The sequence below is a fragment of the Nasonia vitripennis genome, chromosome 5 (genome assembly GCF_009193385.2).
Source record: "Nasonia vitripennis strain AsymCx chromosome 5, Nvit_psr_1.1, whole genome shotgun sequence".
NCBI lineage: Eukaryota > Metazoa > Arthropoda > Insecta > Hymenoptera > Pteromalidae > Nasonia > Nasonia vitripennis.
In genome coordinates this window covers 16,683,746-16,697,060 of record NC_045761.1, presented here as the reverse complement: position 1 = coordinate 16,697,060, position 13,315 = coordinate 16,683,746, and the positions used below count along the sequence as shown (strand labels likewise).

At 39.8% G+C, this 13,315-nt stretch overlaps 2 protein-coding genes and 1 non-coding gene across 4 annotated transcripts in view; 2 read left to right on the top strand and 1 right to left on the bottom strand.

The window, feature by feature from the left end:
* Positions 1-463, top strand: part of LOC100115692 (cyclin-H) — a 1,955-nt gene extending 1,492 nt beyond the window's left edge. For both annotated transcript variants that reach the window (XM_008203836.3, XM_008203844.4), the window contains exons 6-7: positions 62-173; positions 248-463. In XM_008203836.3, coding sequence (XP_008202058.1) covers positions 62-173; positions 248-386 — 251 coding nt within the window. In that variant the 3' untranslated portion in view covers positions 387-463. The remainder of the gene's footprint in view (positions 1-61; positions 174-247) is intronic.
* LOC100117090 (homeobox protein MSH-D) lies at positions 449-13,315 on the bottom strand. Its single transcript, XM_001601374.6, has 5 exons — positions 12,906-13,315; positions 12,695-12,823; positions 3,277-3,560; positions 984-1,120; positions 449-906 (listed from the first exon to the last, which is right to left on the bottom strand). The coding sequence occupies exons 1-5, from the start codon at positions 13,120-13,122 to the stop codon at positions 690-692; spliced, it is 984 nt and encodes a 327-aa protein (XP_001601424.3). The 5' UTR covers positions 13,123-13,315; the 3' UTR covers positions 449-689.
* Positions 1,364-1,436, top strand: TRNAM-CAU. Its single transcript has one exon. It is a non-coding gene; the product is annotated as a tRNA-Met (tRNA).

Genomic DNA, 13,315 nt, shown 5'->3' with positions numbered 1-13,315 from the left:
ATGTAAAAAATTCATTTTCAAACAAATAGATAGTATCAACATTTTTATTATTTCTTTTCAGAAATACGATCCATAGCAAAATGTGTTGAGTTGCCACCAAGAGATCTTGTGAAAACATTGGAAAAGAAATTGGACAAATGCAGAAATCAAGATAACAATCCAGACAGTGAAGTGTAAGTAAGCTTAATGTAAAACGATGCGATATTGTATCTTAATCAATTGTTAATGAAAAATTTTAATTTAATAGTTACAAACAACGTATGCAAGAAATGTTTGATGAAGAAGATTTGATAGATGATGAAAAGTATGCTAAAATAGTTCAAAACCAGGCTGATCACGATGAAAAAGTTTTAGGAGTTACCAAAGTATCCCCGGGTACCACATAGAGTATAAAATATTCTAGTATTTTTTACATTATATATTATATAAAATAATTCTTAATAAGATATTGTCTTATCTCTTACTTAACATTATTTATTATTTATTGTCGTAGGCTAATATTCATCATTTATCTTGTTACAAATACGTCAGTTCGAAGTTAAATTTTCATTAAAAAATATCACAGTACAAAATGTTTATCAAATTTTGGAAAAATATTTAATATTTTCATCTTTTGACAGATTTTGATTTAGATAATATCAAATAAACTTAAATTTTAACTCATGTACAGTAGAACATGACCTTATTAACTAGGAATTTGAATGCCTATAATCTAATTGTGGAGACAGATTGTAATTTGTCTGACTAGGCGCGTTATTTTGAAAGATAGCAGTATGCTGCCCACTTGATAGATTGCTAGGTAAAGGCTGAATTACCGGCAGAGTTGGTGAAATTGTTTGCAATGGAGCGAAATGCGTCGATAAGAGAGAAGCTGCTGGCTGTGGATGTCCAGGATAGTTGAAAAACCTATAGATTACAGAATAAGAAAAATATTATTCAAGGGGATTTCTAAAAATTTTCGACGCTTCAAAAAAACTAATTACCATAATCGATCTCCTACAAATATTGGTCTTGGTGCATGAATTCCTAGGCTCGAATAATATTGTTGCGCCAGCAATTCTACGTCATTTGTGTATTTCCGTTTCCACTTCGTACGTCGATTTTGAAACCATATTTTGATCTGTAAATTAAAAAAATCATAGTATTGCATAAATAGCTCTGGTCATAATTAGATAAGTCTATTTTTATAAAGTCGATCAATAATCGTTAAATATTTACATAGCCAGAGCTCATAGTAGAAGTGCAATGTTAATAAGTTTGATTATTATGTAAATTGTTGAATACTTTTCGAATTTCACGGCTTTTTTTAAAAAATCAATGATTACTGGATTTATGAATAAGAATAGAAGTTGACCCTGTACCGGCCTCGGTAGCGCAGTAGGCAGCGCGTAAGTCTCATAATCTTAAGGTCGTGAGTTCGATCCTCACCCGGGGCAATCTTTTGCTTTTGCTACCGTTGTCGCTGTCTATTGTCAGCCCACCGTATGAGCCATTCATTTAGCTATTGTAATAGTGACAAATCCACGAATTACCTTCGTAATGTTGTATTTATCAAATATTCTCGTGATTATAGTAAATAGATTTTTTCATTATATTTCAAATTATCATCTTTGATTATGTTTATATTGTGTTATCATTTAACGTGATTGCTTCGACTACTTGTATAATCTAAATATTTCGTATTGACTCTTCGAAATCGACTGTCTATAAGTGTACAAGCAGAGCGTCTAATCGATGTCGGTAGTGTAAGTCAGATTTGTTGAAACATATAATACCGCTATCTTGTGTCGAGCTCTCGCGCCACTGCAAGTGCACCTAACTGCTTTGGGTAAAGAGGCCGACCGGGACGAAAAAACTTGAGGACCGACACACAGAGAAGAGCGACTCTCCGAAATGGAGGGCGCGCAATATATCCTAATTAAAAAATCGACGCCTCTCCGGTCTGTCGCCTCGGCAGCCGCGCCAGCTCAGGGAGCTTTCGGGCGAAAGGATGTAGTGTAGGCGCACAGCAAACTTTCCCTGCGGCGCGGCTCGTTAAGTCGGAGAAATATTGTGACATTTATGTCCGCGCGCGGGCCGCGTCTCTCTTCTCTGATCTGTCGCTCTCTCTCTTGCGCTGACAATTAAGCGACGCCTTTGATTCGACAAGGACGTGATGCTCCTTTTCTTTCGCGCTCGCAAGCTCTTTGCAAGCTCTCGATGTTTGTAGGTATGCGCAGGGACGATGCGGCGCGGATGATTGTTTATTTTGCCTTGTTTCCGAGATAATTGCCCGACGCTCACAGCTCTTGTCTTAAATTGCCCGCGTGCGATTAGCGTTATTTTTGGCGGCGACTTTCTTTATGCTCTCCTGGCTCGTATAAAGGATTATATTCGCTTCTTTGTACGATGATCGGACTTGCTTGTAAAAAAAGCGCGTTATTCTCTCGAACTTACGGATGCTCGCAGACGCGATTCGGAAGTAATTTATGACTTTGGGCAATAAATATTAATAGCTCCGTTCACAAGACTCCCACGAGATTCTAGGTAAATTTACTTTTCTGATGAAGCATTGCTGAGAGAGCGACCATATGCAGCTGATTTAGAATGATATATCGTACGCGCTTCGACCGAACTCACTGTGTACGCTCTTTCTTCGTGCGCGTGTGTATCGCATAGTGATTTAAAGTTCCAAGCCATCGAATAGCCGATTCATCCGATCATTATTATCGTTGTTCAAAAATGTTAAGAACCGAGATGTACGCAAGCGCCGCGTACGCGTTCAAAAGCGCAACCGCGAGTGCGTAAAAAAGGAGCAAAAATTACGCACGGATGTAGCGTCAAGGAGGTGCTAATTGGCCTTACGAATTCCCAAAGTATACGGATCTGTCGCTTTGGCGCCGTCGCGCTTCGTGGCGCCTGGTCCCACATGTGTCCCATCACGCGCTAAGCTATACTTCCAGTCATAATTCAAGCGTACGGCCGAAGAACTCCGACGCCCCCGGGCTTATTTATCCGTCCCCCGGCACATTTCGCTTCAGGTGACGAACCCACGGAAGCCGACGGGACAGCGCCACGGAGGCGATTTATTATATCGGGGGTTGGCTTCCGTGCGGTCTTGTCCTGAGGTTTAGGTGTACGAGGGTATGTGTTGTTTTTTTTTCTAATTGGAGCAGCTGATGAGACGGAATATCCGGATTTTTGGTTTCTTGGAGTACGTAAGGAACGGGAAAGAAATGTTATCTATAAACACATAGGCTTTTTAGCTTTCGATTTAAATCGGCGTTATTGCTGTACCTGCGTTTCCGTGAGTTTTAGCGCCTTGCTGAGCTGTAGCCTTTTGGCGACACTGAGGTACTTGTTGCGTTCAAACTCGGCCTCAAGCGACTTGATCTGAGCAGCGGTGAAGGCAGTCCGGGGTCTTTTCTTCCGCTCGTCGTCACTCGTCGAGCTTGAGCTTCGTTCCAGAGCCGATGTCAGCGACGAGCGCCGCTCCTCGTCTTCATCGTCGATCTCGTCGTCCTCGTCGTCCAGTACAGACGTGGTTGAATTCGCGCCGCCGTAACTGCTTGTGCAAGCTTCTGCAATTATCGTGGATCAGGTTTTTGAATTTTTCTTCTATTTTGATATGGTACGGGAGAGGTGCCCAATACGGATACCCTTAGCTATTTTGGGTATAACTTTTAAACGACGCGATGAATAATCGAATTCGAAATTTCTACGTGCTCTCTAGTCCACTTTCTACAAGAAAATGAACGCGCACCAGTCAAAGTCGCCACTAAAAAAAGTTATCCGCGTTAACATAAAAAGTACAATTCATCAGAGCTCGAAAACATGAGCCTAGTATGGATAATTTTAACTATTTTGACTGTAGCTACCTATTTACTTGCCTTTAACAAGAATAAAAAATTTTTAAGTGAATTTGTTCTTAAAATAGCTCTCTACGATTAGGGATGGTTCCGATTCGATGTTCCAATGCATACGTGCAATAGTCAATTCACGACATCAATATAAAAAGTGCAATTTTCAATCCTCGTGAAATAACTTCTTACACTTTCGAAATCCACATTTTCTTATTTTCCTTATAACTTTTGCTCTAATTTTTTTTAAAATAACGGTAACGAAGTATGTTTATTAGACCACAAATATGTACGAAAAAACTGACCTAAAGTAGCTCTGTCTGTTATTGGAAGCTGGATACATGAAATTATCCATGCTATGAATTATCCATACTGAGCACATCTCCCCTAAAGTGCAAAGTTCAGTTCTCGAATTATCGTCTTTTCAAAAATCTATATATCTATATATGATTTCATTGCCAATCTTTTTATAGTTACATTTCAGATCTTTTCCACGTGAAAAAATCCAATTGTTTTGGAGATAAACAAATAGTTATTTTGGTTGAAATTAATAAAATTGCAATATTTTCAAAGTTGACAAAAAACTTTTGAAAAATTTCCAAATTTTAAAAATTTGCATTGAAAACTTGATTTAGAAGAATAAAATTAATATTGAATCTCATAACAACTTTTTAAATTTCGAAATTTTTCAAAAGTTTCTTGTCAACTTTGAAAATATTGCAATTTTATTAATTTCAACCAAAATAACTATTTGTTTATCTCCAAAACAATTAGATTTTTTCATGTGGGAAAGATCTGAAATCTACTAGTTTTCGCGGCAAATCTGAACCGTACTACTCTTCGTATAGGGACCGACGATATAACAATTAGACACACTATTATTATACACAGAACTAGCGCGCCACACGCGGCCTTACGGCCACGGAGGCTTGCCGCCTTGCATTGTGAAGCGAGAGCATCAGGCAATCAATTCAAGCTTTTGGGCCAGATACGGCGTGTCACACCGAAATTGTTATTCAATTATGTGTACCAAAAATCGTTTCTAGGGTTGTTGTTTATGTATAAGTGTTTTGAAAAAATGTTTGTCACGGTATAAAGATGTGTTTATAAAATATCTACAACTTTTACATTTAAGGTTTTTATGTACAATGTATAGCCTCAAAGTTTTATGATGAATACTGGTTTATTGCTATAAAAAAATCGATTTTGGCCTGTTAACTCGAATTAAAAGCATTTTCACGCTTAAGTGTAAATAGGAAAAAGTTGTATTTCTTCGAGATCTACAATTTTTCTCTACAACTTTTTTTGTAGAATGCATAGAGTTAGAGCCAAAAAACCGTTTTTAGCGATTTTTGGATGTGACCGCATTCTGCGTATACATGCAGGATCGAGCCCAAAATAAATTTGGCACCTTACTATTACGAGGGGAGTTTGCACACAAATTTTTAGCCCGATTGATAAAAGTCTCTTAGAGATAATCCTGTAACACCAAAATTTTTATTCAAAAAACACGAAAAAATTGAACAAATTGTGCCCGCATTTTAAAAAAACGTAGACGATTGGGATAAAAAAAATTAGTTTTTAGGTTTGTGCAAGAGGAGACTCATTCCAAAATTTCAGCCCGATCGGTCGAAAATTGCGTGAGATATCGCATCTCACACATTTTTCGATGACAAAACTATAAGGCACTTCCGTGTCGCGGCCGTGCCTAAAAACTAATGACTTATTTCCCAAAGCCCGCGAGCAGAATTTAACGCTACTTAGAGGTACGAAATCCTCGCGTTCTAAGCAAATCTACCCTAATCCCATACACGAAAATACGCTTTGAAACAATTAAAGTCAAGAAACAAATAGACTCTAAACTCTTGCTTACGAAGCACTCAAGCAAAGCGCACACACCGCATCTCTCTTACTGCACACAGTCTAGCATGATTAGCCGCAAGAATTTCCAGTCTCATCAATCTCTCCCTTCCTCCCCGAAACTTGTTTATATTTATACTCGCGTCGCGTCGGTATTATAGGCGAGTCTCGCGCGGAGAGAGAGAGAGAGAGAGAGAGAGAGAGCTTTCGAGCTTGTGAGCTTGTATCGTCCACTAATTATCCGGTCATTCGTCATCTCTCGCGAAAAAGCTGCCGCGACGCGGACAATTTCGTGATGTGATTGATTCATCATCGGCGCGGACTGATCGTTTTGGACGGTTGGAGGCGTGATATGCATACGACACCGTGTGCGCAGGGTGTAGGGATTGAGCGAACGCGAAAGCTACATCCTGCTGAGCTTGAGCTTTGAGAAATGGCCAGTGCGGGAAATCGTGGTCGCGTTGGTTTTTCTGGGAAGCGGCGAAATGTTGTGGGTAATTGGGGTTGGCTGTTCGGTGCGTAGTGGCGGAAGCTTCTTGTTGAATGTGCTTTGGCTGTATTTCTTTACGCTGAGTACGTCATTTCGTTGGTATCGTCCTTAGATATGGTTATTATTGATTCGTGTATTTACCCTAGTGGAATTGATAGAAAATGTAATAAATTGTAATAAAAATAAGAAAATATAACAAATCTTACCATTTTGTACGTTTTTGTTGGATTTCGGACCTTTTTTACTTTTGATTACAGTTTGCTACATTTTATTACATTTTGTTACGTTTTATTACAATTTATAACAAATCCATTGATCCAGGATTTCATGGGGGTCTCTTCTTTGAAACGACAAATGTAACAATACGTAAAAGAGTATAACAAAATGTAAAAAATTGTCTGTAAGCGTAATATTATATAAGAAAATGGCGACTTTTTTATTTTCTTACTTCTGCTTACATCCTTTTACTTTTTCTTACAATTTCTTATGCATTGTTACATTTTATTATAAAATTAATAATTAAAAAAATATATTGACTATATTAGGCGGTAAAATAACATATGTAATAAAATGTAATAAAATGTAAGAAAAAGTTAACAAATCTGAAAATTTAAGAAAGTGTACAAAAACGTATGAGAAAAAAAGTCCAAAATCCAACAAAAAGGTACAGTTACTTACATTTTCTTACTTTTTTTACGTTTTATTACAATTTATAACATTTTTTTCCACTAGGGTATTTAGATTGGCGTATTGCTGATTTTAAACGAATATTTATCAAGAAAAACGACATATTGCAAGTCGTTTACTGCTACAAGCAACCAAATTTATTTTTGAAACTGTTTTTCATCTCTTCTAACGAGCAATTTTCTACGCGACGTGTGTCTTGGAGGAAAACGAGACTAGACGAACGACATCGAACTCAGCACTCGTGCGTAACATTTCAAACTTCAACGGTCGGTTATTTTAAAATCATCGTTGTGCGCAAGCTCAATAAAATCTCGAAAACACTATAGGTAAAAATAATTTCTGTCTTTAAGATTAATATGCAATAGTTATAAAATATATAGGTCGTCACTGAAATTTAAATATCAGTAGATAAAAGGTGGTTGGTATATTATGGTTTGCGTTTTACGAAATAGGCTGCATATTACTTGCGCGATAACAGCTACACTCATATGGTCATCGAAATGAAGCGCTTATCGCCGTCTAGGAGGGTATTGTTTTATCTCACGCGTGATTGTGCGCCTACAAGTTTTGGAATAGTGCATTTGAGTTTCCGTGCGCGCCCATACATATATTATGCGTGTAAACGTACACGATGCCTATAATTTTACGTTTTCTAATATCATTGTCTCCTTTATTTATCAAATAAATTGTTTTGCCGAAAAAAATCAGATCTTGGAAGATTATCGGAGAGAAGCAGTCAGGTGTTCTAATATCTACGAAGATTGTGAGTGGCATTTGTTTTTTCTATATTTGCTTCATTTACTTTCATTTATCCATATTTATAAAAGAATCACTAAAACAGTTATAAAGTTTCGTAAGAACATGTCTTATCAACTGGTTTTTAGATATTTTCAGTCAGAGTCTGAAGGTCAAAGTTAAACCTTATTATGTATAAAACGATGATTATAGACTATATCGTTCATACACGCAGGAATAATGATTGCGTAAATCTGTTAATAGAAGTTATAAGATAGGGCAATAAAATATTTGTACACCCTTAATAGAAATTGAATTTAACTAATATTATTTTAGAACTAAATTATATCTAAAAAATATATTGTAAAATAGATCTCATAAGTAATTCGAGTGGAGTATGTCCATTCGAATGGGAGGTCTGGCCACAAACCTGTTGGCCACCAACACCTATCTTATCTTCAGTCGAGATGTCATGTTTACTGCCAGAGCGCCGAAATGAAATAGTTACCAGGTGGTGCACAAACACCACGAAGATAGGCGGTGTCAACAATACTCTCTTCAAATGGAATGACCCACAGCGTGGAAAGTGTACAGCGAAACATTCACCATTGTTTTTCATATTCGTTGTCAGTGGATGCAATAAACAAATACATTTTTTTAACGTAAGCGCATTGATCGCCTGATATGAGATATGAATAGAAAAAAAGGCTAATTAATTTTTGTTTATGTTAATGTTATAGTAGTGTCCAGGAAAAACTCGCTATTCTGGATCCTATAGGTTCTGTTGCATCGATAACCAGTCTAGTATTCGCATTGTCTATATTTGCAAAATTTAGGTAAGTATGTATGTGTTACATTTTCGCTTTAAAATTCTACATTACCTCAATTAATATTAACCAATGATATTGTTTCCCTTTTCTCGACTGCAGTCAATTGCTGAATACGCGAGTCATAATTCACGCGAATTTATTTACTACCATATTGCTACTAACTTCGACATCCTTGACTCAAAATTTCTTGTATGGTTGCGAAATATATGTTGCTATTCTAACGAATGATATGCATTTTATAAAGGAACCCGTAAGATGAAATATTTTTATAGTTTAAAATTTTAAGATACAAATAAATACAATATTCCTCGATCATTTTTTCAGTCCGTCATTTGTAGATCTCTCATGATACCGAGTCATTACTTTGAGCTGAGCATGTTTACGTGGTTATTGATCGAAAGCTGGCATTTCTACAACCAAATATGTCGTGCGCCTTATAAAATATGTCAGACTATTAGACAACGCGTTTTAGTAGGCTGGGGTAAGAAGAAACGGCTATATACTATTTATATTCGTTCTATAATATAAATCATACAAATGCATATTGTTATAGGAGTTCCATTGGCAATAATGATACCGTGGGTCATCGTTCATTTGTACGCAAATCAAACAAATTTTTGTTGGGTTGAGACCGATTTAAAAATACACATAGTCGCTGTTCCAATATTCCTAATGGTTTTGGTGCGTATAACATTCTTCTGTGCGTATTTAGTTTTTGTTTTCACAGAGTATACACAAAGCTTTATGATATACGTACTAGTTGTTCAAATTTGCAGATGGCTCAATGTTTATTTATAATGAACGTAAGAATTATTTTCATCAAGAGTTAAAAGGACGTTACACGAAAAAGTGCGTTGGTTGCGGACGTTTGATTAAATCCACTCTAATGCTTGTAGCACTCATCGGTACTCATGATATTCTTTATGGGGTATGGCCATAGATCAACGACGAAAGTGTGAAAATGTCCCTTTTGCTCATCATACTAATTTATATGTTCTTTTCAGGTACAAATATACGTTCCTTTTTGTTTTGCGTCACATTAAAACCAGTGCGAACAACATGAATTATTTTACAGGGTTGCACAATTGCGGCTTTATATTGTTTTTCAAACGGGGTTCAAAGTAAAGAGAGAAATCTGCAGAGCATGGAATACGTGGAAGGTGAAGAGGGAAATTCAGACGGAATTCTTAAAACACCACAAGACAGGTGTAACAAATAAAATCCGACTGAATAACTCGCAAAATGGGACAAGCAAAGATAAATTAAAAATTTAGATTTTGATACCTATATATAAGCTTATAATTATAAACTTTTTTCTCTTGGTTATATGTGAAGCAGTGTTTGGTGATAAAAATGTAAGCCTTTTTTGTGATGAAGAGGTCTCATTTCAACAATTAAATGTCGCTCAACTGGCGCATTAGTTCTACTATGATTATCAAAAATTTTTGTAGCGAACTAAAAAATGTCACATGCGACAACGTATCGTTTCTTTTCTCTCAGGAGTCTACCGCAGGCAATTTTGATCATACGGTAATAGCATTATATACCAATCTAAGAATATTAATCTTGTCGCCAATACTTGCGATTCATCATAATCAGGACACATGAAAGTGCAGTCTTTTCTCAATATTATATAAATGATAATTTCCAATCCATAAGCTTTATATAAAAAACTTTGACCGATGAAAGCAGTGATATCGCGACAAAATCGACGATCCATTCAGCGCGCTCGCACACTCGCCAGACTCATAATACAGCACTTCGGGCAATAAATAACCGCGGGAAAAACTATTCGTGGCAAGGCAGAGTCGCGCGCCGCGCAGAAGCGTTTACCGGCTACTAATTGTCAGATGGCGACGTGTGATTGTCGGACTCCTCTCGGGTTTTTGTTCGCGATGCTAAAACGGTACCGCTCTTAGTCACTCGCTCGCTCGCTAGTCGCGCGCGGTGTATAATCGGCCGATCGCTCGAGGCTCGCGACTCGCGAGCGCGCGCACTCATTGCCGCGCGCGGGAAAAGAGCTTTATTTTGCTCGGTTTACGAGCCGCCGCACGCGTGTATCCGCACTTGTAGCGCCGGATTTACGGGGTGCGGCTTGTATGTCTGCTTCCCTGGAATTTCGAGAGCGAATTCGAAATGGCTGTCGGCTGATTTTGTATTTTTAGTCGATGTAGACTTGTAAAAAGGTGCGAGATTATAAAGTTCTGCGAGTGAAGAGAGAACTTGGAAACGCATTTATGTGAAATGATTGGGGAACTTCCGGTGTGACACGATTGTCGTACCAAACATTCTTAATTTTGTGCTGAGGTGAAAAGGAATCGTCCGAAATAACATTTCCGCACCCAATTACAAAATGAAATCCATCATCGTCAAAAAGCAAGAACCACCTCCTAATAGACCCATAACAACCTCGAAGAAGCTCCGTCGCGCACTAAAACCCCGCAACGGAAATGATCGCTCGCCGGAAAAGTGTCGCATAATACAAAAAAGCTCAAGCCTTTCCTCGCGCTATATCGTTCAGAAAGCAGGCCATTTGTCGTCGAAGAGCATTGACGTACGAGCTCTGGGAAGGGGAGGGCGTGAAGAAAGGGTTAGCGCGCGCGAAAATAAAGAAAAGAAAAGCTCTCTCACTCTCTGGCGAGAGAGATCAGGAATAGAACTTTGCGCGCACGCCTCCTGGTTTACCTAATTGCCGCGCGGCGCGCTGAGCTTGTCTCCTAATTATTCGGTGATGAATGGCCGCGATGCGTGCGCGCGGAGGAAACCGCGCGATAAAGTGCGCCTAATTTTCATTCGCCGCGCGCCGGCGAATATTTCGTGACTTCTAGCTGCTCTCTGCTATGCACTTTGTTGTTCTTGCGGCTTTGACGTCTGTATTCGAGGTTGTATAATAATTGCGATAGCATAATAGCAGTTTTGAGGAATTATTTCAAATTTCGCGCGCACTGCATGCTTAATGAACGGCGGGGAAATTTATCTCTCGCTGCAGCAGAGCGAGGACAAAAGCTCTAATTCGCGACAGTATAATAGTGCGCGGGCCATCTTCGCGAAAATTTCATTGTTCTCGCAGACGAATAATTCAAAGTGAGAGCTGCGCAGCCGATCCATCACGTCATTTTTTCCGGGGATAGAACAGCTCGTCGGCCGCCACGACGATAAATCGAAAAGTAATTAAACGGACACGTTCTTGCGGCCGTCGAGTTCCCGCCTAGATTTACGCGACGCGTTGACGGCTTTGTGCGAAATTTTCGGCCTTTTACCTTCGCCTCGTGGATACGGGGAGAGAGAAAGAGGAGATTGGAAATTTATCCCCGCGAATGAAAACGAGAACGCGAAGCTTGTGTGTGTCTGTGTATTCGCAGAGGCGACGGAAAATTAGCCGACGCGTTTTTTTGACGGGCGTTTGTTGGTTTAAATGATTTCAATTTGCGCATTTATGTTTGCTGTTTCGATATTTAAGAGTGATTTCATTTTTTTTTTATAAACTCAACAACAGCGCCCATAGCAAATCTTCGCGATGCAAAACCCGAGCGCTTAAATTCTCCCAAACAAGCGAATCCCTGTCGGCATCGTACAGACGCGCACAGGCTCGCAACCGAGAGCAAATGCGCCGATGAACTTTTTGTCCACGCTAAATCTTCCGTCGGCACATGCATCCCTATAACCGCAGAATTAGCGGCGCGGCACATTCGCGCGCGCGCGCCACGGGGAGACAGATAAATAGTGGACCGCTCGCGCGAGAGGAACATTGAGTGGGCGTGGGCCACTCGCAGGAAGTCATGGATCAAACTCACGCAGCCGTGTACTTTTCACGGCGTATGCATGTATAGGTGCTCTGATGCTATCTGATGTGCGCCGAGCCGAGTTTGTCTCCGTCGACTTTTTGGCTGTGAATCGAACGCCGTTAAGTGCACGCGATTGTTGATTTAGGTGCATTTTCGAAACGATCGTCGAAGCAAGCCGACGCTTATATTATTATTATTATTATTATTATTATTATCATTATTATTATTATTATACGTGTTAAAAATGCGAACGTTTAAGCGAGCCATTTAATCTGTTGGCTGGGCTCTCGCGCAGCTCTGAGTAATGACTCGGCGTTTCGCGCGACTTCTCATAGAAAATACAAACAGAATTTAATATCCCACAAAGAAGAGCTTCTATCTCGTGCTGTACCCATTATAAATATCCTATCTCCCTTATCGCCGCTTTGTTTTATGGAGCGTTTAAGCGTGAATTGATAAGGCGCGTACCGTAATTAATTTCCGGATCCGGCAACTCGGTCGAGCGGACTCTGTCCGGATCTTGAAACTCCATCTCTTCCGAAATAATCATGGATGAGTCAGGATGGACGCTCAGTCTGCTGGATTCTCGCTCGTCCGCTGCGGTGGTGATAAAACGTTATATGAAAATTTTGCCGGCTGAAATGTCGCGAACACGTACACAACATCGTCGAGAACCTACCGTCCGAGCAAGTGGAAGCATCGCGCGCGACCGGACAGCCCGTCCGATAAAAGGCTTCCTTATCGATTCCTCCTCCGCTGCAGCTCAGTTCTCCAGCAGCGGCTGTCTTACTGCAAGGCACCGCGAGCAGTCTCTCGATGCTGAACGACACTTTCGACGACATCGTCACCGAGCTCTTGCCCGATTCCTCGCTGGTCCTCCCGAGCTCCTCGGACATCTCCTTACCGATCTCGCGCACTGCCGACGTGATTATTGCACGTATGCGACGACTAACCGATCTCTCCGACTGTAGCGCGCACAGGCCCGCACGAAAATCACTCGAGAAGCGCGGCAAAGTCTCGTCGCATTCCTTTCTTCCTCCGACGCCCGTTTTTTCCCCTTTGAGCGGCTCGACTCGCCGGGAACGAGAG

Coding starts and splice junctions, on each gene's coding strand:
- LOC100117090 (XM_001601374.6), bottom strand. CDS start 13,122: ATGTCCGAGGAGCTCGGGAGGACCAGCGAGGAATCGGGCAAGAGCTCG. Junction 12,824..12,905: donor TGCTTCCACTTGCTCGGACG/GTAGGTTCTCGA, acceptor TCACCACCGCAG/CGGACGAGCGAGAATCCAGC. Junction 907..983: donor TTTGTAGGAGATCGATTATG/GTAATTAGTTTT, acceptor TGTAATCTATAG/GTTTTTCAACTATCCTGGAC.